Raw genomic sequence first — 25,607 nt, 5'->3', positions numbered from 1 at the left:
ACTACTGTTATGCAGCTGTACCAGATACAGACTCCTCCATTTTTTCCTTCTACCTGACGCCCATACTGTTTCACTGTAATTTGGTTCATTATTTGCGTACCTTAGACCTAAATCAGGCTGAAACAGTGCTTATACTTACTAGACCCTCATGTGTTGATGTGCACCATATTCACCATGACAACAGGGTAGTTGTTGTGAAGCCAGCGATCAATGAATAATAATCAACGGCCTCTTCAAGTTAACACAGCATTCCTTCATTAAAAGTCACAGGGTAGGCTTATTTTTTAAGTGTTATAGCAACAGTATAATCATCCCATTCTTCAGAAGTGCCTCCAGACAAAGCGTTTAGCATAATGTGGCTTTTTCATGGCAAACAGTACCTGCAATACAGGTTTAATTGGTGGAGATTAGCTTCATATGAATGTGCTTTTAAATCATATTCAAGAAGCTTGTGCATGAGATGTGATTTGGGAAACATGACACCTTTGGATCAGCTACATTGAATATGTATACCAGAGAGGGTTGAAGAGTAGAATGTCTTGTATATTCTGCCAACTTGTTGAAGGATTTTACCTCGCCCCTTTGAATTTGTTAAATCAGTCAGACCATGAGGATCTTTGTTATTCTTGAGCTTTTCTCAGACTACACTGTTTACTGTAGTAATGATGCATGTTATTTTTAAAACCTCTGCACATATTTGTTACGCTGTGTTCCTTTGCTGACATGTGACCGATACAGTAGAAGCAGCTGAGTGGATAGTGTAGCCATGGAAGAGAGAGAAACGCAGAAACAGAATGAAAAGTATCAGTGCCATAACTGGGCGATCTCATCATCTCTGGGCCGTCTCCAAGGGCCTCGGTGGATTCATCACATTTTCCAGCGTTAGCCTGCAGCTATGCTGAGGAACCACAGTGGAAGCAGCATGCTGCACACTGCACTGTAAGCACAGCATGCAATATCTGGAGCTGCAGCTGTCTGTGTGTAGTGTTTCAGTGCAGAAGCTTGGTGAAGGTTTTTTTTTTACTGTTTTCTCTGCATAGTTGCTCGCTAGTTACTGATAAGAAGTTGTGTACTGTAAGCACAGAAATGTCTGGAGCTGGAGCTGTTCTCTACGTGTCTCAGCATTTCAACGTACATTAGCTAAGACGACGTTTGGTGAAGCTTTTACATGGTTTTCTCTTGAGCTTGATAGGTCACATTTTACAGATAAGAAAGTCTGTGGCAATTGTTTTAGGCTTTACATGGCTTCTATTGTGCATAGAAGCTCCTACAGTCACACATTAGAAGTTGTGTGTGTCATTTGTTCAAACCTAGGCTGTGACTGTTTTAAAATAGTCAAAAAGTCTGCGCCCTTCCGCGACTTTCTATGGAATGGGTAATAATGAGTCACAGTTCAAATCCCTCTGTCAGATAGAAACCTACAGCACTAGAAGAGACTTTAAAAAACACTCCAGCTCAGGGAAGTGACAGTAAACGCAATGATGAACAACACTTGCTCATCCAGAAAGTGTTTGTCTGTCAGTGTCTTCCCCCCGTTATCAGTGGAAAGAGGAAAAGAGGCTCCCCTTGTTGTGTGCAAGCACTTATTCTCAACAGGGAAGCATGCAGGGAGTAATGCCAGTCAGTGTTTACATAGGCCTACGTAGCCGGCTGCCACAGCTGTCTGCAGACCATTAAGCACTAACCTAATGCGGGTGTCTAATTGGAAACAGTGACACAATGTCAGTGCGGCTGTCAGCCTCCACGTTTCTTCTGTCTTACATATCATTCTTATGTCCCCTACCACCCTTCTTATCGGTCATTTAAATAGGTAAAATGTTGTTTTAGCGTTTATTTTTTTGTGTAAATATCTATCAACATGTAATATTATGTACACTGTACAGGACATACAGAGACTCAACATTAGACTTTACAACTAGATAATGCTACATAGTGTTACTGGTCATATTGCTCAAGTGTAACCGACTTTTCAAACATAAAGTTGCATGTTGTTACACAAATTGTTAGACTGAAACCACCTCCAATATTACAGACGATGAAGTGCAACCCAGAGTTCATGCCACGGAAATAATGCTTCATTTTGCCTTTGGCGTGTGTATTGCTTGTTGCTATCCAGTTGACAGCACACACACACATATCTAAAGTTTCCAAAGGAGAATCTCAAGGTGTTCATCTCAAACATCATCAAACCCGATAGAGGAGGTTTGGTCTGTGCCTTGAAGACAAACACATTTCATGTGAGAATATGTTTTAGGGAATGTTTGTGTGAAAACCATAGTAACTGTTCCAAATTCATGAATCTCTTCTGTTTGTTTTGTTTGAACTACCTAACTGCAGCAGTGCTCTCTCTGCCCACACATTGCTTATGTCAGACAAAATATATATGTGGAGGCTTTATTTCCTCCCATCTGTATCTTAAGGGATTAATCTTAGGGCCATATCCACAATCTTTTTTTTGTTTCCCTTGCTGCTGGATACCTATGGATGTAAAATCTGGAAATCCCTTAACTCCCATCTGGCCATTTGAGTCTTCTGATATTTCAGCATGTGTGGGCCGGGGGGGTCAAGGGAGATGATCAAAATAAATCCACAAAACAAATCCAACAAAAGCCGACATGATTTAATCAGACATCTTAACGTCTTAGCATGTTCAACGCACTCTCTGTTGCTAAACAAAGGCCCTATAGCCTACTGTATCTATATGCTGATCAAATGGGGCCTTTAAACCGTATAGTACTTTGTGAACTTGGAGGGAAGAAGTCAATCTTCCTGAGCTACAGTATTTATGTGATACGTGGATGAATTTGTTGATGTCAGAGATGACATGACACTTATCTGACACGCTTATCCAAAGCAATTTAGAGTTATTTAGGTACAGGGTCACAGTCACTGGAGCAATGTGCAAGTTCTGCTTTGGATTCCTTCAAATGGTAAGGAAATATGAGCCCGCAACCTTCAAAATCCAAACCCAAGTCCCTAACCATTAAGCCAGGCATGGCTTCCCACAAATTGGAGAGAAGTAAATTCATGTGCAAATTCAGCCCCGTCTCCATTTAATTTAGCATAACATTGATTTTGGACGGTTCTGGAAAAAAAAACTGCCTTTTTTAAAGTGTGCTCCTCCACCTCGGAACAAAAAACAATCATCCATGGTGTGATAAGCCATGTTTCTTTAAATAATAATCTTGGAACATGTCCCCGCTCATACTATTCATAACAAAATGGGGAGTATCTGCTACACTATATGAGTCAGCCACACACAAGATTCTTCCAGAGAATCATTCAAAATATTTGAACATTCATGTGACTTTAAACAAATTCCCCTTTCCAGTTCACTTCACTATCCGCCTCCTGGACACAATGTTCACTGTAAGCATTGCTTGATGGTTGTCCTTTTCATCTGCGGCTTCTCAATGTTACGGTTCCTCTCCAAATCATTCTGAGTTACGTAACAGCAAGACAAGCATATTAATTCATGCTTTGGAGCAGTGGTTCTCAACTGGAACAGTCTTGGGACCCACCATTTTCCACTCTCATTCTGTCGCAACCCAATTTTTTTAGCGACACTCAAATGACTGGTTGCATGCTACTATCTCTTGTAAATTGTTGCAGGAAAAGTTGGATGTTTTTTTTGTTTTTTTTTTAGCGAATCAATGAATTACGATTTTTTTACACCACGGCTCCGCGACCCACCCATGACCCCTACGCGACCCACTTTTGGGTCGCGACCCACCAGTTGAGAAACACTGCTTTGGAGAACCGTGGCTGAACTGGTAATTAAATGTACACAGAGAAACCACATGGGGGACGAGAATCCTCCCCAGCCAGCCTGCACACTTTCCCAGCTCTTCCTGTTTCCGCCCCTGTCTTCTCTCTCTCTCTTTCTCTCTCTCTCTCTCTCTCTCTCTCTCTCTCTCTCTCTCTCTCTCTCTCTCTCTCTCTCTCGCTCTCTCGCTGTCTCTCTTTCTTTTTCTTCCTCTTCCTTCTCTCTCTTTCTATCTCTTCCTGTTTCTGCCCCTCTCTTCTCTCTCTCTCTCTCTCTCTCTCTCTCTCTCTCTCTCTCTCTCTCTCTCTCTCTCTCTCTCTCTCTGTCTTCCTTTCTCTCGCTCCTTACCTCCGCTCCATCTCTGTGTTTTGTCTTCCCGCTCTCTTGTGATCTTGCCTGTACCTGCAACAAATGTGGCCATGGTGAAGATAAACTTTTTTGTGTGTGTTTTTTTATTTGTTTTCCAACATTCTTTCCATTTCGCATCTCAGAACAGTGTCTTTAGCACTCTACTAGTCTTCCCTGGTGTTATGCTCCAGGGTAACGCAAAGAAGGATGCCACAGAGGTTTACCTTTGTACATCAAATCCTGTAGCTCCTTAACGTATGCTGCTCCACCAGTGGACCGCTGTTATAGTCACTGAAAAAACTTGATTACCATAGTACTACACACCACTATGACAATGATGAGGGCCTTTGGTAATACATTATGACTTGGCCATTGCCATTATGGAAACAGCTAATTTCTAACAGGGGCTGTGTCTTACGGTCTTAAAACCCCCAAAATATTCAGGGGGCTTGTGTCTCTGAAGTTAAGTATGTCAGTGAGGGTAACCCTGGCTGTGGTGAATTCGCATTTTTTTTACTTTGAGCATTTAATTATTGGAGATTACTGCTCAGATGTCCTATCATCTACGTGCAAATTCTTGCCATTCAAACATACTTTTTAAACCAACAGTAATGCAATGCAATGTCTGATAAAAAGAAATGTCAATTTCCCAAAATTGATATAGCCTACAGTACATACTTTTGCAGCAAAGCTCTTCAGTTGTCCCTGCCTCTGAACTCTGAACACCTCAGGACGGTATTGCCCCCACGTCCGTCTTGGGGAGGAGAAACATGACTGTAGGTGTCAATAAAAAAACCCACATCATGATTTGTCATTTTAAACAGGAATGTGAACTGCACTAACAACAACCTTTCGCTGTGAACTCTCACATCCCGGTGTTAATCTTTTAACTGTAAACATAATTAAGGTCTCATCACTGTTCAATTGGGTAGGCAGCCGCTGCTTTCTCTGGCGTCGTACCGCCACATTCAAAGCGTATCAGTTCGGCATGTGGATGATATGAACAACCCAAACGTTTTGCTTTTATTCATGTGCGGCATCTCTGTGCCCCAATCCCCTCCCTTGTTCCCCCCTTTTCATTTATCTTCTTCTCTCCCTCTCTCTCTCTCTCTCTCCCATTCTCTCTTTTTTGCATCCCTCCATCCTCCTCCCTTCTCCCCTCCCTCTCTCCCTCCCTCTCTTCCCTCCCTCTCTCTCTCCCCTCCCTCGTCTCTCTCTCTCCCGCCTCTCTTCCTTCCTAGCAGCCAACACCAACTTGGACGCGGAGAGCAAGCGAACGGCCCACTTCCAATTGTCATGGCAACAGCATGTGAACGTGTTCGGCTCCTGGAGTAGGCCGGAGTGCGTGCAGGAGCTGCATCAGGAAGCCCAGCTCAACCTGCAGAGTCTCTTGCAAGGTAAAAAAAGACGCTGCTTGTAATATTTACTAATACAGTGTTTACTGTGGCAAGGTGAGAAGAGAGGAGAGGCGTGAGTTTACTGTAACTGTGCTTGTGTGATTGTTCAAGCCATCATGAGGATGGGAAGGGAAGTGAGAGAGTCTCTCTTGCAAGGTAAGAAGAGAGGACAGGGATGCTCTTGATATTGCCACTCTAGTGTTTACTGTTGCACGGTAAGATGCTGGAGGATTTCATTGTTACGGCGTTAGTGTTGCTCTTCAAGCTAACAAAAGCGTGGCGAGGGAAGACCCAGTGGGTTGCAAGGTATGAAGAGAAGAGAGGGATGCTGCTTATGTTACTGCTATAGTGTTCACTATTTGGAGAGAGAGATGGTGTCTGTATGGCTGCTTGGCTGGAGGATTTCACTATGACTGTTGTAGTGTTACTGTTCAAGGGAAGGGGAGAGAGTCTGTTTCAGGAGGAGGAGAGGAGAGAGGGATGCCGTGTTGTAAGAAGCGAGAGATGCTGTTTGGCTTTATAGGGGATTTCACACTACTACTGTTCACTGATTACTGTTCAAGCCGTCAATAGGAAGGCAAGAGTCTTTTGTCAGGTAGGAAGAGCGAGGGGTGCTGCTGGGCTGCTTTCACCATTTCACCATTCTGGGGATTGGGAGAATGTTGTGACAGGTGGGCTAGTGTTTATCATTCAAGCTACCATGGGCAAGGCAAGGGAGGAGAGGACAGAGGAGAGGGGAAGACCAGAGTCTTGCAAGGTAGGAGAGGAGAGGGAGCGTCAGTTGGCTGCTCTGGGAGATTTCGCCGTTCCGAGGAGGGTGGGAATGTTGTGACATATTGGGTAGTGTTATACACGTACTGTTGAAGCCAGCACCAGACAGCTGTCTTCCTCTAGTCTTTAGCCTGGTATGTCGTTGGATGATTCTCTACACGTGCAGCAGTAACGAATCTCGGATGCGAGCCTTTCTGTGTGTGTGTGTGTGTGTGTGTGTGTGTGTGTGTGTGTGTGTGTGTGTGTGTGTGTGTGTGTGTGTGTGTGTGTGTGTGTGTGTGTGTGTGTGTGTGTGCGTGTGCATGTGTGTGAGTGTGTCTTCCTGTGCATTCATGCACGCCTACCCATGCGCTGGCACAGGGCTTGTTGATGTGCTCCGTCTGTAAACGACGCAAGTGTCCTCTCGTGCCTTTTGCTGTCTTTGAGGAGAGCTATTTGTATTCCTGCTCTCCTAGTCGATCTTAGTCTATTTTGCCGCCTCCCTCTCTTTCCATCCTTTTGCTTCCCTCTTTCCCTCTCTCTCTTTCTCTCCCTCCCTCCTTTCCTGCCTCCATCGCTGCCCCTGTGACTCATTCATCCTCATGCCTACCCTTGCATGTGATCTAATAGGTTTCGTCTCCTCTCTTCTGCCTCTCCATCCTTGTCCATACAATTAAACGGATGCATCAATGTAGATGCCCATCGATTGCATGAGCATATTGTTTCCTCGCTTCCTCTTCTGTATTTGTTCCCCTGATCTGTTTGTCTTAGCCTTCTCTACTAGCCGTAGTCCTACACAGCTGATTGATGATGCTGACAGACACAGATACAGGATGGGATGCTATTTGCTGTCCAGCTTGTCTTATCCTACTTCGGTTTTGTGTTTATTTTTGGATGTGTTGTCGTTATGCATGATGTGAGTGCATAGCGACATCGTCAGCGGTCTGTGTGCACTCCATAACCTATAGTGAAGCCCTTGATACTCACCATGAACAGTGTGTACTTTTGTATGGCTACCCTGTCACTATAGGGGGGTCTGTGTGTCTGACTCATTCGGTTGGCTAGTCAACACACACACATAGAGAAAGGCTTGCATCCGAGATTCGCTACTGTTGCACGTGAAGAGAATCATCCGACGACATACCGAGCTAAAGACTAGAGGAAGGCAGCTGTCTGGTGCTGGGTTCAACAGTATAACACTACCCAATATGTTACAACAGAAATCACCCAGAGCAGGCAGCCAAGTGACGCTCCCTCTCCTCTCCTATCTTGCAACAGACTCTGGTCTTCCTCTGTCCTCTCCTCCCTTGCCTTGCCCATGGTGGTAAACACTAGCCCACCTGTCACAACATTCTCCCAATCTCCAGAATGGTGAAATGGTGAAAGCCACCAAGCAGCATCCCTCTTCCTACCTGGCGAAAGACTCTTGCCTTCTTACTGACAGCTTGAACAATAATCAGTGAACAGTTGGTAATAGTGTGAGATCCCCTATAAAGCCAAGCAGCTTCTCTCCTTTATGAGCCCATTGCTCATTCAGTTCAATTGAAATCTAATCGATGAAGACTATTGTGAGAAAGTTGGTTGTTCCCACTAATCAGGATAGGCTTTGCGGTTGGAGTTTCACGGGAGAAGATGAACGCAGCTCACGTATTGATTATGTTGAGAAGCTACACTAACTGTCTGTTAACACTTACCTGCCATTTAGTGATCTGTTGCACAGTATACTGTACTGTAGGCGAGTGTAAATTTAAAAATACAGTAGTCGATTGTTGTCAGGAAGAGAAAAAGTGACATGTCAGCTGTGTTTTACAGACTTGTAAAAGCCCTTTTTGGAGTAAATAAATTTGACATGTGGAAAGACCTAAGAATAAAAAATGAATTCATTGTTATCTGTCTGAGCAATGCCTTCTTGGAAATTGTATTTCGCAGCACATGTGTCTGAGAGCCATACTTTGGTCACAAGCTGTCAAAACAGCTTCATTAAAACTTGGAGTAGAGAAAATCAACTGGTTCACCAGCACAATTACCGTGAGAAATATGTCCCAAGGAATATCACTGTCTGTTGAGAAATTGGTGTCGATGTGCAGAGTGTCGAAGCTGCCATGTTTATGTTAAAAAGTCAGAACTTCAATGGAGGATGTAATATTATACTGAAAGCTAAGACTTGACAATCTCACCACAACACTTAGGGAGTAGGTAGAGACAATTGGCGTGCAAATTAGGGCAAATTACCATCCTGAACTGAGGCATGTGAACGACAATATGGTTTAATACATTTATCAGTGTGCTGAACTGAAAAGGCTTATTCAGTGGTAGAACTCTTTCACTTCAATCTACGGTGGAGTTCCTGAAAAAGAAAAAGCCCATATTTTATTAAGGAACATTTATTGCGTTCGCTTGTATTGTAGTGACTTTGTGATAGACTATTTATCAATTTGAAGCAGGCCCAGGTGAATGTAATTTCTATTAGCTGAGTTCTACTTGAAGATGACTGAAATTCTTTTAAGTGTGATGTAGTAGGTTGCCTTTTTTTCTATTCACAGTGAATGCTCATGATATACCCGCTTACATCCACCTCAAGATGATCAACAAGCAATGTGATTCCTATATGAAGCAGAAATTTGCAATATTTTGCAATTGCGTTACTGGCCCACTTGAGATCAAATTGACTGTATGTGGCCCCTGAACCAAAGTAAGTTTGACACCCCAGGGCGAACCTGTCCACATGCTAGCACAATGATCCCTAGCTGACACGGCTAATGTTGTTACCTGTTCCGCTTTCACCTAATTGTCCTGTGGTTTTTTTTTCTTTCAAGGAACTGTCCACCATTTTTGGAAATATGTTAATTTTACTTCTCCCCTCGATTTAAATAATTTAGTTTTACCTTCGGGTCTGGTGATCACTTTTCTGCATGGATCATTGAATTGGATGATACCAAAAACGTAGTAGCACCAACTGGTCCCATTGGCGCCAACTGGTCCCATTCAGTTCAGTGATACTATACTAAGGAAGTAATATCACTACAAATGGGCACATTTCCAGAAATTGTGGACTGTTCCTTTAATGGTATGGTCTGTCGGGGGGGGAATAGTTTTCCCTGACCACTGAATGAAAAGTGCCATTACTTGCAATAAAAAAGAGCCGATTAGGTTGTGGAAATGTCCAGACAGAGGTGGTGACCCTAGTCACGTCTGTATTGGACCTTGTATATGTGGGCAGCCACGGCCTCTAATGTGGCCGACTGTGGTCTAATGGTTAGGGAGCTGGTCTTGCAATTGAAAGGTTGCAAGTTCGAATGTTGTGGCCAAGGCACCAGGGACTGTAAACCAATACCCTGTAATAACTGTTTGTAGCTTTGGATGAAAGTGTTGACTAAGTGTAATGTGCTGTAATGTAATATGCCTTGCAGTTATTGTCAATGTGTGTGGCCAACTGACCACACAAACTTGGTATGTTTGTACATGCGTAGTTAGCAGCTGGCTTTGCAGTACCTATCTATAATGAATGGTTTCAAGTTTCAACAACGCTCTATGAATGTTTTATTTAGGCAATGTTTTGATCAACTGCTTTTGTTCAGCTTATGTATGATTTTGGCATAGGCTGTAGGAAACCATTTTCAGGACATAAACACTGAAAGGATTGGATAGGCTGTTGTTTTTGTGTATGCATGTGAGGACATAGAGACTATATAGGATACTGTATGCATGCTTCAATGACATTGGAATGGGAGCAGGGCTTTCAATGGTCACGGCACAGTGGAGGCCTTGGGCTGTAGTAGTATGGCAGGGCACAAGAGCATAATGGGCCCTGAGTGAGGAATTCATTCAGGTTAGCTGGTTCTCTGGGTATGGAGTATTTGACCTGACCCAAACACGTTTCATCTTCTACACCCACAAATCAGAAGACTTCAGATTGTACATGTTCAGTGACTATGGGAAAATGGCGTGCAAGACAAATAAGAGCAACAAGCAACCAGCAACACAATCAACTGACCTCAATAGACAAGAAAAGAGGCATTGTAGCACCCCCCCAACCCCCAGCCCTTGTTTCTTAACTAGGGGACACAAGGGAAAGTGACCCAATTTTTCATATGAAGGGGGCCTAGGAGCCCCAGCTTGTTATTATGGATTGGGTGGACTTGCTTGTTTTCATCAGGGACAGTTCAATTTATGAGCCCGTGGGTGCATGTCTAATGAGCAGATTCGGCCCGTCTGGACATTGCTAATGATTGGCTGATTGAAGAAGAAGGGGCGACACTGATTGGTTGTTCTGGGTGGGAGATGTTTGTCTCCAGTTGGTGATCAGCTGACAAACCCCAAGCAAAACAGTTAAAGGGGGGAGGAGGTTGAGGAGGTGTGTCTGAAAATACCTCCACATCGGTACTTTCACAGTTGTCCTGCATGCTTCCCCCTTGCCTTCAAATGCCTTTCTTACCTTGCATCACCTTTGATCCGCTTGTCTCTCCACTGTTGCACTTTGGTAAGTTCAGTCAGTCCAGCTACATTTTAGTCTGATGTTTTGCCTGTTGGTGGTGCCATGTCCAATGTGAGTGAATTGAATTGAGATATGTAGAGCATATCATATTCTACAAGAGTAGGATATTTTCTTACGGTTGCTAAAAATATAAACCAATATTTGGTCAATGCCAACATTTTACCTTAAACATTTAACCACTGATGCTGGATACCATTGCTGTGCATTGTATGTCCTATCTAAGTTTACTCTTCCTGAGAGCTCAGTCTTTTGACTGGAAGAGAAAGTCACCTGGCTGCGAGCGGTACAGAAGGAGCCATTAAAAGTGGATTATGGAGCCCATGGTGTGGAATGCCTTGTCCCGGGCGAGGGGGAGATGCTGTGTTTTTCAAAACAGCTGTTGGCCTTCTCCAGCATGTCCAGTAGTAATAGGAGTAGACCTTCACTCTGTAGGAGAAAGCTCACGTGTCAGTTTTTGGTCAGTTTTTTTTTGTCAAAAGAAATGTTGTTCTGAAGAAATGTAGCTTCTGAAGGAATACAAGTGTGTGTGTGTGTGTGTGTGTGTGTGGGGGGGGTGTCTTGTCTTAAAATCACAAGGGACACTTTGCACACTTTAGTTTAGTGGTGATCTTGGCTGGAAGGCTGGAAATGGATGGAGGCTCAATTTTTTTAAGCCCACAAGCAAAGCAAAAGGAAAGGAACATTGCAAAAACTCAGTCTACCATTCAGCGGGGGCTTAAGAAAGAAGGCAAAACAATGTGCACAGCCTGCCCCCTCTGGGTAACCTGCAGATTATGCCTCAGGCTATTGTTGACTCAAGTGGCATTCCATTTTTCCCCCCTACAACACCCCACCATTGCTAAGCAACTCGAGCAAGTTCACTTCCCCCCACCCCTCTCTCTCTCTCTCTCTCTCTCTCTCTCTCTCTCTCTCTCTCTCTCTCTCTCTCTCTCTCTCTCTCTCTCTCTCTCTCTCTCTCTCTCTCTCTCTCTCTCTCTTGCACTCTCACTCTCTTCAACTGTGGGGTGGGAAGCTTTGAGATGGGAGGGGTAAAAAGAGAGGGGTGTAGGGGGATGTGTCCTAGGGGTCGAACTGAAGGAATGGCTGCAGTATGTGGGATGGGAGTTTATAGAAACGCACTGTTGTGGGAAGAGCTGAGTGAAATGAAACAGTGTTTACCACGGCTATAGGGTAAGTTATATAATGGAGGAAAATATGAAAAATCTGAAAGATGCTTCTGTCAATTGTTTGTGCGATCTTGTGGCGTGTTATTTGTTTTCCATGTGGTATATTCTGTGCTGCACAAAAATTGCTCTCTCGGGGACAAAAGAGTAAACTGAATATCTCGGAATTAGATGTAATGAATTGAAAGAGAGAAGCAGGGCGTGAAATAGCATAACAGATATTAAAGTTGTGTTCTGTAGACCATCTTCTTCAACTCTTTCTTAGTGTTTGTTTTGATCTTCAAGAACTCTTTCTCTGTGTTTGGTTCGATCATCATTATTATTAACTCTTTCTTTCCTTTTGTGTTTTTTTGCGGCTTCTGGTGTGTGCAGACTTTGAGGAGCAGCTGTGTGACAACAGAGTGACAGGCCAGACATTCCGCCACCCCTCGTCTCAGAGCTCCTCAGAGGACGCCTCCTCCACCAGCGCCAGCCGCTCTCCTGCCGTGCTGAACAACAAGAGGCCAGAGTTCATCTTCCTGGTAAACTCTTTTGGGATTGGGAGTGTTTTCTCAAACACTTTCTTATAGTCTCCCATGTTTTATATTGTCTTGTTAACACCAGACCACCTCACTCACAAGTGAGATTGTTTGGAGGCTACCTATGCAAAAATTTTTGTAGGAAAGGTGTTGTTTTACGATTACCCTATGGCTGTTTATTGGGCGTTATTGGGCTCCCTCGCTTAAGTGTACATTTGTTGCCATGTTGTCTTCTTACACATTGAAACGATTGTACAAAGCAGCATGGGATTTCCCTGGCTATATTGTCTTTGCAATTTTAACTTGCTGTGTGTTGGTAAGTTAAAAAATAACATTTGTGGGTTACATGTATGATTTTAACAGTGCACAAGATGAAGACGATATTAAAATATACACTAATCAACACCATGTTGCAAACTTAATGAAATACACTAACATAAAAGCATGGTGTTGAGACACTGTTCTATGACTGTGATGGAGTACCGATCACCAGGGTTGTGGGTGTGTTCGAACCCATGCCTCCAGACCTGACACACATTATTGTACATTGCAGTAAATACAGTATGTAGCTCACACTTGAGTACAACATTCAGCCTTACAGCAGTTTGCGCACGCACGCACGCACGCACGCACGCACGCACGCACGCACGCACGCACACACACACACACACACACACACACACACACACACACACACACACACACACACACACACACACACACACACACACACACACACACACACACACACAGTTAAAGTCCTGTGAATGAGACTTCGAAAAGGTGAACCTGCAAACAGACTCTTTCAAGATATGTGGACCCTTGCAAAACATATCTGTATCTGCTGCTCACCAGACGTGTCTGTGTGTTTTTCTGTTCCCCTCAGCCGGCGAATAAGCAGCTGGGCGAGGATGAGGCGGACTTCATAGGGTCCCACGGTGCCCAAGAGCTCACCCCTGGCTCAGAGCACCCCATCCTGGGCTGGAGCACCTCGCTGGGCCCCCCTGTCGCAGAGAAACCTCGCTGGTGCCTGGGCCGCAGCACTCCCACGCAGCTCCTGCCCATCAACGTGACAGGTGAGGGCACAGAAGATTTGGTCACTCCGATTATGTGTGATTAAGATCATTCTTGCTGTTGTACATGTTAACATATCGTCGACATATTTGGTCAGCCCGATTGTGTGTGATTAACCCATTGATGCCTGAAGCACCTGCAAAAACGCCTGCTGAATGCCTAAACCATTGTTGGGAAAGTTGCCCTCGGTCTGTAAAAATCTAAATATCTTAGCCTCTGATGCACATAAAAACATCAAATAAGTTGCATTTAAACCCTACGACTCTCATCTTGCATTAGAATGTGTTCATTCAGCTGTAACATACCCACATTTTTATTTAAAAAGCTAAAAGCTCTATAGTCTGAATGCAGCCTATATGTGTCTCCAGGCATCAAAAATTAAACAACATATACGAGTCATCAGGCTAAAATGGGTTAATATAATGTTGTACATGTTAACATATTGTTTACATATTTGGTCACACCGATTGTGTGATGAAGATGAGATAACGTGTGTGAAAATATCGTCTGCGTACTGTCAGAGTGAGTTTGCTTAATATTGTCATCATTGTGAGTTGATTAAATAATTTGAAGTGATAATGGTAATTACTAGTGCAGATCGAGAGACCTTCCTTTCAGTGTCTTGTTCATCTGTCAGTTCGTTGTGACAGTCGTGTCATCTGTTAGTTCTGGATAGGACCAAACGTGGTTTGACACAGGAACAGCTCTTGTCGGTCTCATCCTCTCTATGCAGCATTATTCATACATTCCAAAGCTTCAGTCACTTCCGTTCAATGTCTTTCAATCTGTTTTCTTTTTTGATACTGTCATGTTCATTTCCGTCTGCTCTGGTCTCTCTCCTCTCTCTCTCCACACACGCACGCACGCACGCACGCACGCACGCACGCACGCACGCACGCACGCACACACACACACACACACACACACACACACACACACACACACTTCTTCCTGTCCATGTGGCCTCACCATGCTCTTTCCTCCATCCTGTTGACCCACCTGCTCTCTTGTGTGTTCGGCTACTTGTTTCAGTGCATTGTCACAACAGCAGATATCAAACATAATTGATGTCAATAGACCTATAACAAGGCACCTAACGCCACATTGCTTCTGGGATCAATTGTAAGCAATAGTCTGCAGGTCTACCTAAGTAACTGTCAACCGATTGGGGTAAAAGCATCCGCAAAGTGTAATGTAATGTAATGTAAACATAAATAATGTGTAGCTTGGACTTTTCTGGGAAAAACTGATTCCCTGAGCGGTGCCACTCCGCTCCCAGCATGCAACCGTGATGAACAGGTAGCTGTTGCCATGGCAACTTCCAGTTCTTTCTCTTTCTTGTTGGGAAGAGTTGTCAGGCAGGAAAAAAAGAAACTTGGCAAAGAATTAGTGGTGAGCTGAGGTGAATTTTCATGAATGAAAGTGGCACACATTCTGAGATGTGACCGTTGGAGAGGCTCGTTTGGTGCACTGTCAAAAAATATCACAGTGTCAAAGAAAGACGTGCCACAATAGAGAGGGCAAAGGAAATGACAGTGAAAAAGAGAGGTTGGCCTTTTTGTCCCCTGAGAGATCTCATATGGGAGAAGTTTATTGCATACTTAATAGATATGATGTATCTAGCCTTCTCGCTTTCTTGTTTCCTAGTTACCTTTCTTGTTTCCTAGTTCCTACTTCCTAGTTATAGTATTATGTCATTAGAAACATGCGTAAAGAGACATGATCCTTTTATATCATGTGGCGGAACATTTTATTTAGCAAATACAGATTCCTTCCGCAACACTATGTTCCCTTCACTATTCTGAGTACAAAACTGCTACCATAATATTCCTGTTGATCCTATGGATGAGGCATAATTTATACTTTTGTGGTTATGCAGTAATTCATGGAGGGATCTGTTGATTTGCATTTTAATACGGTTCATTCGTTTGGGGAAAAAAGAGATCTTGACATCTGTGCGGTTGCCTAGACATCCCATCAAATTACCGCAGAAGCTATATGTGCATTACTTTGTGGAAATACGCTCAGCTTGATGCTTCTTCATACATACTGTATGTCATTTTAGCATAAAACTATGAAGTGCTCCTTGCATCTAAATGCAGTGATGTTGCGTTATATTGTAGTATAATATGCTGCACCAGACTACTACTATTTCAAGGGAAATTAGTCATCTTTGCTTTCATGAAAATTAGGCTTAAGCAGCAGAATATTGGACAGGTGGAGATGTAGTAGTATCTGTTCCACATTTTATTGCAAGGTCATAGTAGAAGTACATAAAATCTGTGCAGCGTACTGTACTTTCCTGCTTTCCTGCTCCCTCCTCATGTACAATGTATTCTCATGTGATCTCTTACAGATGACGGCAAGATTCTGGCCGTGGACCTGATCCAGGGTGCCTGCTCTCGAGATTCCTCCCAGCCGCGCTCCCTGCAGCCCTGCAGCACTGAGAACCCGGACGAGAACCACATCCCTGTCAGGAAGACCCAGAGTGACCTGGAGCACAGCGTACCTCCCTCACCCAAAACCCTCTCTGGCATGATGGAGCAGGCCACCCTCATGTGCCCCAACACCTCCTGGAACGGACCCAAGGGATCCACCTTCTCCCCGGCCTGGAATAACTCCTACAACTACGCGCTGGCCCCCGGCTCCATGGGCAAGCCGTCCCCCTCCAACGGTGCAGTAGGAGGAGGAGGAGGAGGGCTGGCATGTCCTCCTCAAACAATGTCAGGAGGGAGCTCCAATTCATATTCCAGTTCTTACACGTCCATCAATGAACCGCCCATGCACCAGCACCAGGGGCACGCCAACTGCCATGGCATGGTGAGACGGAGCGAAACAGAGGGCGCTTCATTCGCGCCAGGAAATGGGCACATCGAGCAGGACAGAAAGACGCTACGGCCAAACTCTTTCAAATTTCGCGAGCGTTCTCTTTCTACGCCAACTGACTCTGGGTCCTTTTCCTCAGCTGACAATATGCACTGTTATGCCCAAACAGCTGGCATGGCTCCTCATGAGGGAGAGGCGTACGCCCTCCACTACCCTAGTGGCAGCTCGGAGGACAGCACAAGCACGGACAACATGTCAGTGACAATGGCCCCCGATCTGCTGCCAGACGGGCATTTGCGAATACGGTCGCGTAGCATCTCCCTGAAGAAATCGAAGAAGAAACCGCCCCCACCGGTACGCAGCGTGTCTCTCGCGAAGAGCCTGAGCGAAGCTGGTGGGGGTAGAGAGAGCCAGCACTTCAGAGATGGCCGACCCAAGAGCCTCCACCTTCCGAGGGAACATCTTCAAGAGCCCTTCCACCCAGAGTTCTTCACGGCAGTCAAGGTAAAGCCAGAGGAAGCGATGGGCCGTGCTGAGTACAACACCATAGCCCAAGGCCCAGAGCAGGAACCAGAACTGGCACTTCCACCTGCCCCATGGCAACTGAACGACTGGAAGCCCAATAATGATGCATACCACTCGCTGTCAGGCTCCAGCACAGCAACAGGCACGACAGTGATCGAGTGCATTAAGGTACAAGGCAGCTCAGAGTCACTCGACTCCAGGTCAACATCCCCGTCACACCTCTCCATTGAGGCTGAGGTGAGGGCCTCGCCTCTCAAGCCGCCTGGACTCATGTCTCCATCCAGCGGGTACTCCAGCCAGTCTGAAACGCCCACCCCCACCATTCCACCCACCACCCCAAACGCTGGGCCTGCTTTCCTGGGGTGCAAGATGCGTCCCAAAATCCCAGAGCGAAAGTCTTCGCTGCCGGCCACCTCGCCACAAGACAAGACGAGGTCTCGTCTGTCCTTTGAGCTCCCCAGCAACCAGCTGGATCTGTCGTCCGTCAAGCCCAAGCCCAAAGCGGGGCGTCGTCACTCTGACACTTCCGCCACGAGCAAACCGGGCAAGCAGAGCCCCGGTCAGTCCACGTTGCCCGTAGTTACCCCGAACGAACTGCGTAACATACGCCTACGCTCCGTAAGCCGCTCCGATCTTGAAGACAGCCCTGATGGCGCGTCGGACATCATCGAGGAGGAGCAAGGACGCGATCTCAGCCCCCCGTTTACTCCAGACCCCAAGCCACCCAAACCCCCGGTGGCGGTGAAGCCACCGCTGCCGAAACGCCCCCTCAACCTGATGTTCAAGTCTCCCTCTGCCACACCCTTGGCGTCCGAGTCCCCGCCGGCCTCCCCTGTGGAGCGGCCCGTGCCCATGGGCAACATCTACATGGTGGTGAGGAAGCCCAAACCGAAGAGGCCTCCTCACTCCCCGGTAAGCCCCTTGCCCCCTGCCAACCCAGAGCAGCAGTGCCAGTCCTACTTCCCTCCTCCGCTGCCTGAGTTCGATCTGGAGCATGGCATCCCCATAGAGGAGGAGGACAATCTTCTCTCCCCGGGTAGCCCTGAGAAAGAGCAAGAGAGCAAGAGCAAGACCCTGCCCAGTCACGTCACCATCTCCTGCTTAGCGGAGCTGGATAAGAAGCGTCCCAAAGTGCCGCCGCCGGTTCCCAAGAAGCCCAGCGTCCTGCTGCTACCATCCCCGTCATCCTCCCAACTCAACGGGGTCGCCAACCAGCAGCTGTTCTCTCCCTCCAGCAGCAGTTCGGAGTGTCCACTCCCTGCACCGGAGCCTGTAGCAGAACCCACAGAGGAGGCTCAGCAGGACACGGAGAGCCAAGTAGTCAAGATACCAGAGACTCCTGCCACTCCTGTTGCCCCTATCGCTCCCCTGTCTCCTGTCACTCCTCTGTCTCCTCCCATCACTCCCCTGTCTCCTGTCACCCCTCTGTCTCCTCCCATCACTCCCCTGTCTCCTGTCACCCCTCTGTCTCCTCCCATCACTCCCCTGTCTCCTGTCACACCGCTCACTCCTGTTACACCGCTCACTCCTGTCACGCCGCTAACTCCCATTTCTCCTGTCACTCCTGTCCCTCCTCCTGTCACTGCCGTCACTCCTTCCTCTCCTGTGGATTCGGGTCCTCCTTCAGACCAACCGTCGTCTGCTGAGGCAGTAGCAGGTGAGTTAAAGGTCAACATAATATTTTCACGGACCAGGAGTGCTTTACTGTTTCATAAAATGGCATTAAGAATTAATAGATTAAGTGCTTCAGTTTAAGTCTCTGGGCTGTATTCAAAGCTGATGTAAAACAAACATGGCATGTAACTGCATTATGCTACAAAGTGTTAGGATTTGACAGGATGTCAAACTTTGTTTTACAACTGTTATATCTGGGATTCATATGAGAGAGAGAGAGAGAGAGAGAGAGAGAGAGAGAGAGAGAGAGAGAGAGAGAGAGAGAGAGAGAGAGAGAGAGAGAGAGAGAGGAGAGAGAGAGAGATAGAGAGAGAGAGAGAGAGAGAGGAGAGAGAGAGAGAGAGGAGAGAGAGAGAGAGAGAGAGAGAGAGAGAGAGAGAGAGAGAGAGAGAGAGAGAGAGAGAGAGAGAGAGAGAGAGTGCTATGAATGTAGGCTAATGCATACAACCAACCTGATGTATGACTTGTGGTAGTAACAGAGTTTTCATTTCAATTGAACAACTAAAAAACATTCATGTGGGGCCTTCATAGACTGTGAGGCTGTCAAGGCTGTCAAGGCTGACTAATTGATGTCTCCTTTCCCCCAGAAATTCCAGAACCTGCATTGGAGGGAAGCAGCTCTGGCAAGGACAAGCATGAACTCCACATAACTGAAGAGACAGAGGATGGCGTGTTTGCCCACACATCCACTCCCCACACCACAGAGGACCTCTTCACCATCATTCACAGGTACTGTACAACCTTGAGATTGGAGTTAGTAAAGAAAAGCTAATCTGGACAAGAAGCGCCAGAGCCATTCCTATGCACATACACTACAGTACGTGTCAACCTTGTCACCATCTCTGCAGTACACAATGTACTCTGATTATTTTCCCCGTTTTTGCCCTTTGCAAATCATAACCCTACATGCTGGACCACAGTTGACAAGCTGTAGAGCTGGCTATATAGGAAAAATCTGTTCAATGTGTATCTCTAGGACAGACATAGTATTTGAACATTACCATGCATTTGTTGTATGTTGTCACATCAGAAGTCTCTTCAACTGAGGCCATCTTGTGCTAGCATGCCACTCTGGGCTGGAACCCGTGGCCTACCAGTTCATGCTCCAGTTGGGCATGGGAGGCACTGTACGATACCATGGAGCTAAAGGTCCCGACAGTTAGCTCAGTGCTACAGATACTGTATGGTTCTTCAGGAGGGAGGTTTACTAACGTTTCTCTTGCTGAACTCCGCCAGTTGGCATCCGTTACACCTCTCAGCAGACCAGTGCTAATGCTAATAATATTGTTTTTTTGTTGACGCAGGTCAAAGAGGAAGGTTCTGGGCCGCAAGGAGCCGGTGGACTCGTTCGGCAGTCGTCAGAACCTGGTCTCGCCGGTGAAGAGCAGCAGCAGCGATGTGCGGACACTAACCCTGGGCAGCACGCCCCGGTCGAGTGCTAGGAACGAGAACTTCATGGCCCTGCTGCAGAAGAAGGGCAGCAAGTCCAGCAGCGGAACGCGCGTCTCCGCCATGGAGCTTCTGAAGAGCACAAACCCACTGGCGCGCCGTGTCACGGAATTCTCCCAACCCGAGCCTGACTCTGGCACGGCTAACCCCCCCAAGTCACCCCAGGAGTGAGTGAGTTAGCCAGTAAGCAACCAGGAGGTATTGCTGAATCTGAATTGTCACATTGTGTTTTCATCTACTCTGCTCCGCCGAGAGGAAAGAGAATGATTCAAGAGGATCCTACAACTTCTGGATACTCTCAAATCAGACACCACTATTCACTCATTTTCTAATTCCACCTTCTGAACAAAAATGCTTTAAGTGGTGGTGGAGGTTTTTTTTTGTCTTGAAGAGGGAGCTCTTTGGAATAGGGTTTTTGGAATGGAACTACATACGTTTGTAGGTGTCCTCTTTTCCTCTGGAGAATGTATAGCGGCAAGTCATGAAAAAGTCTTTTTTATGGAGCTGAATACATCTGTGGCGCAATGGGGATGTTTTTGGAACTAAACAGTAAACTTTTAAGGACCAAAATCGCCCAGACATGGCCAAAATCAAAAAAATCAATTTTGTGCCTGCAGGACGGAACAAAATGAAATTATGGAAAAAATGGATTATGCATCTCACACAAAAAGAATCGAGCAAGTTTTCACACATTCCATGAAGTGTGTTAGGGATACAAAGCCTGATGAAACCTTAAAAATAATTCTTCAAAGCACTTTCATTCAAAGGAAAAAACAAAACAGATAACGATATATTATTTTGTCAGATTGAAGAAAACGCCATAGACATGTCTTTTGAATATCAGTACATCTGTATAAAGCTATACATACAGTCAGTATATACTTAAATTATCTAGAGATCTGTTTATTCTAAGAAATTACAAAATGGTTGTGTGTTGTGAGCTTCGTGGCCAATGGAAACTGTGTATTGAAAACAAACTCCTCATACTCTTAAAGCACCCGAATTACACAATATGCAAAACCTGATGAAACTGCTAGCAAAATGGGCCTTCCCATACTGCCAACAGTGGCAACTCAGTAGCATGTGTCTGTGACCTGAACAAAACTTAGCAAGAAAAGCTCAATCTGTACGCATCTGAACTTGAAACTGTGCCCGACTGCCAAGTTAACACTTCAAACAGTGGACCAAGACAGGTTAATCAGGGCTTGAAGTAGGGATAAAAGGGTTTCTGACTAGAGTGAGATGACTAGGATGTTTCCTTGTTTGGACTCTGAAGCGGTCCAAAGACTGTCTGAGAGGGAACTCACTCAGGGGGTTCGCATGTCTCAGGAGACCCAATATGAAGTTAGGTCCAAGTGTGCCACATCTCTCTAAAAATAGAGCGCCTACAATTGAACACACAGAGCAACTTAGGAAGATAGGAGGCAAATCTGACCCCGAATAAGTCAGCTCCGGCCTCGAGTTACGCAACCTACTATTACCCTCTGCCCTTTGCCCCTGCCCCTAACCCCTTACCTCTGACCCGCCCCTCTACCCCCCACCCCCCACCTACACCACCTTTAGACACACATGAATGGTGCATGCTGCCATATTCTTTGTTGCATTCACATACGGCCTCTGGTCTTATTGCTGGAGTTGTGTTGAGTGTTCTGCCTACAGTACTGTACTGTACTGTTGGTACTGGGTCATGCATCAGAATCAGAGCAGCCGATAAGCAATGTTGTGTAGCCTACTCTGCTGATGGGGCATGGGGAAAATAATGATTCCATTCTACATTTTATGCACTCTGTATGCTCAGTTTGTGCAGACAGAACGGGCCAAAGTCATTGACATGTGGAACAGGGTAACTGAGTGTGAGATACATTCATTATAAAAGCAAGAAATGATGCTATTTGTGTATGTTTGTTTAGACACCTGTCATTTCGCATTGAGGGGGAAAATCAGTCTATAGTCATACTCCAGGGAGTGTCAGTCCCCAAAATGGCAGTATTGGACACATAAGCCTATGGTTTGCTCCTGGCTTGTTTCTCTGGGCGGCTGGTCGATGAAATCTGATTGGGCACCTGCTAGAGTTCTGCGTTCGCACTTGCAATCAATCAATTTTCACTATGAACTGTGCTGTGACTTACTCGCAAAAAAAGTCAGAAACCTGTGGTGCTATCAAGTCAGAGCATCACCTGTGGTCCAGGAGACAAAGTTACAGTTTATCCAGTAGACAAAATGATTTGATTGTCTAATAGACAAAACTTATATGACTGTTCACCATGAAAGGAAGAGAGAAATGACAGTGTTAGGAATATTCTGTTACTCCAATTCTACCAGTCACCGCTTTTTACAACATTTGAAGACTTGAAGTAAAATGATGAAAGATTGAAATGCTCTCAGTTCTGTGAAATTGTATGTTCTTTGTTCAGAAAACGACACACAAAACGAACAACACAAAAGCATTTTTTGCCTTGTGATATGGCATGGAGCCCTGTGTTTTAATTGCCTTGGTATTGCACTTCTGTAGGAGTATGCCGAGAAACTCTTGTACTCTCTTTGTAATCACTATTTTCAATGAATCACTATATTGTGTACTCTGTTCTGTACTCGACGTCATCGCCAAACAAACTTTTCCCGGAGTACGGTACATACAGAAAGAAATGAGGAGAGACAGGAGAGGAGGAAGAAAAAAAGAAAGAGAGGGAGAGAGGGATGGATGAAGGATACATAAACTGGGCCTGTTGGACCAGTGAAACTCCTATTGACATGTACATGAACTCTCTTAAAAACTAAACAGTGCTCCAGGCCAAAAAAGAAAATGAAAATGGTCTTATTTCATAATCTTTTTTGCCGACCATGGTTCTGTCGTCATGGTTTTTCACTTTCAGATTAGAAAAATCCATTGGACTGGCTTTGCGTACGCAAATGATGATAATGAGGAAGGATGATGATTGAACAGGGAAGGGAGGGAGGGGGATTGCAATGGTACAGAGAGGCTTTCTGAAGAAGCAGTGTTTCCATGAAACTTAACGTGAGTGTACTGTATGTGGAGTGACCTTGCCTACATATGCAAGCTTCTTCTGTTCAACTCTTCATTTTCCCCATCATTCTTGGCCTCTCTCTCTCTCGCTTTCTCTCTCTCTCTCTCTCTCTCTCTCTCTCTCTCTCTCTCTCTCTCTCTCTCTCTCTCTCTCTCTCTCTCTCTCTCTCTCTCTCTCTCTCTCTCTCTCTCTCTCTCTGTACTCCACAACTGAAGACTCACAGAGATGCATTGAAAAAGACATTTATAATTCCCAATGGGACAGCAGTTGTCCCGCATGACTGTAGCACACAGGAAGGCTAGTTGGAGAAGAGGACAGGAAGGAGAAGAAAGAAGGGGAGAGGACTTAAACAGCAGAGAGAGAGAGAGAGAGAGAGAGAGAGAGAGAGAGAGAGAGAGAGATGGAGCAGTGAAGTCCTCTGTGAACCTTCAGCACCTTTTGAATCAAAGAAAAGGACGAAAGCTTTTCATGGTTTTATGATTGTTATTAAAAAAAGTTATCGAAAACATTCTACAATAAATAATTATATTACATCCACAAATAAAGCATGTATATAGCAATGGCATAGTAAAAAATGGCCCACTTGACAGAATCTATAGAGAAAAGTTTTAACACAGAGATAAATAAATAAAAATTGTACTGAAGAGACGAGTCAGCACAAGGTGCTCTCTTGCTGTGCAATGATCTAACCGATTGCCAAAACAAATAAGCTTTATAGAAGACAAATGTCACCCCCAAGAGTAGACATAGCCTACAGCAATGTTGGGTGGGTTAGTAAAAATATAACTGGGAATTATATTTTTGTTATTTTTATCATTGGAAAAATAAAACATATTTAAAAACTCTACATGTTATTGAATATCTGTCAACAAAAACCGTAAGGAAATATAGCTGTTATAAATATAAACACAGCTATGCCTTGCAAATGTATAAAGATATAAAAAATAAATTATTTTTCATGTGTAATGTCTTTATTTGTCATTTTCTTTCTCTGGACAATGATAACTTCTTCACTCTGCAATTTATTTCCTGTATTCTGCCAGTATCACTTTGGAAACCCTTGACATTGCAGCTCCCAAATTACATAAAGGGAAATGATATGAGGAACATGAAAACCACTTTTCCTTAATAACATTGGAGTTTAGCATACCCCTGCAGTTCAAACTGCCTGGAGGAGAGCAATTTTCGTCTATAAACCAGAGCATAGCATATTATTTATTCCAAAACAATCTTATGTAAGGATTTTCTTTTGAAGTGAAATATGTTGCAACACTGCACCCTACTGGTGAGGTGGTGCCCTATAGCCGTTGCACACACCGTAGAACATTGCAAGCCAGTTAAACGTAAAAACGTAAGTTGCCCTCCTGCTTTAAGTTTGTAAGTGAACTCAACTTGAGAAAGCTGCGAGTTGAGCTAAGCCTGGTCGAGATGAGTTCTTACAGCCGGGCAACTTACCTTTTTGCAATGTTTTGCAGTGCAGTGTGGTCCAACAGGTGACTGCAATGAATGCATCTCAACTTTCTGACATGGGCTCACATTGTTAAAGTTTATTTTATTTTGCATCCATTGACCTCTAAACATTTTTTTGCAGAAAGTGTCACTTTATTTGTCAATTTGTTGGTTATTTTTCATCAGTGAACAGTTAAACTGAGACCTCATATTGTTCTGCTATCTCTCTGATAGGTTTTAAAAAAATCTGATGACAATGCATAGGCCTGTAGTATAGATCTGACTACTTATCTTGTGGCTTTACTGTCAATGCCTTCTATTTTATTTTTCCTTGCAATTCCTCTATAACACCAAATTCATTAAGCAATCAGCTGTTTATGCTCCAAATTTCTCCCACGAAAAAAACTGCTTTTTTACAGCATGAGCCGTAAAAATATATGTATGGACTTTGCGCATATAGCCTTGGTTCTTTAACCAGAAAACAAACACTCGCACCATATCCTTACTAGCACACATGACACTATACCCCAAGCAAGGTCTCAGGTGAAAAGGAAGGAGATAGTTCAGCTCGGATATCAGCATTGTTTCTGCACAACTGCATTTTCTCCCTGTATGTCACAGCCATGGAGCCATAGCAAACTTTCACCTAAGGCAGACAGCCTTACATAGACGCAATGAGTGCATTATAATTCCTTATATACTGTAATCCTTGGGATGTCAGCAACTGGTTAAAAATATAAATAATTTGAGCCTTGTCAAAAAGGTTATGGAAGTCATTGAACATGTAGGTACTGGACGCAGTTTGTAGGATTATGAGACCATATAGTAGACAGTAAGGATTACGTCAAGCCTCAATATTACTTATATGACAATGAATGTGATTGCTCCAGGAGTGAGTGGACATCCAGGGTGAAGAGCACGTACAGTACATAGAAATACATCTGTGTGTGGCTCCAGTGACACACATGAGTTAACATACGAATTATGTGATATGAAATTTCAAAGCACAAAATGGGCTTTTTTGATAGTAGTTTTAGTATGTACTGAATTTTACAAATTAGTAAATTAGTGACTAAAGGTTCATGTTTTGCAAGTTACTCCAGGCCACCAGGTCTCCAGATGGCATTTTTGTATGTGGTTACCCTGG

General features: G+C 44.7%; 1 protein-coding gene across 7 annotated transcripts in view; it reads left to right on the top strand.

Moving 5' to 3' along the window:
- Nucleotides 1-23,888, top strand: part of nhsl2 (NHS-like 2) — a 75,715-nt gene extending 51,827 nt beyond the window's left edge. For 4 of the 7 annotated variants that reach the window (XM_063187454.1, XM_063187459.1, XM_063187455.1 and 1 more), the window contains exons 2-7: nt 5,359-5,511; nt 12,292-12,440; nt 13,324-13,513; nt 15,868-18,519; nt 19,124-19,265; nt 19,841-23,888. In XM_063187454.1, coding sequence (XP_063043524.1) covers nt 5,359-5,511; nt 12,292-12,440; nt 13,324-13,513; nt 15,868-18,519; nt 19,124-19,265; nt 19,841-20,156 — 3,602 coding nt within the window. In that variant the 3' untranslated portion in view covers nt 20,157-23,888. Of the gene's footprint in view, nt 1-5,355; nt 5,512-12,291; nt 12,441-13,323; nt 13,514-15,867; nt 18,520-19,123; nt 19,266-19,840 lie in introns of all 7 variants that reach the window. The other 3 variants (XM_063187453.1, XM_063187458.1, XM_063187456.1) reach the window with 1 other exon arrangement.
- Nucleotides 23,889-25,607: the final 1,719 nt, after the last annotated feature.

Source organism: Engraulis encrasicolus, chromosome 21 (genome assembly GCF_034702125.1).
Source record: "Engraulis encrasicolus isolate BLACKSEA-1 chromosome 21, IST_EnEncr_1.0, whole genome shotgun sequence".
NCBI lineage: Eukaryota > Metazoa > Chordata > Actinopteri > Clupeiformes > Engraulidae > Engraulis > Engraulis encrasicolus.
Note: the sequence above shows the minus strand (reverse complement) of the source record. Positions and strands in the feature narration are given on the sequence as shown.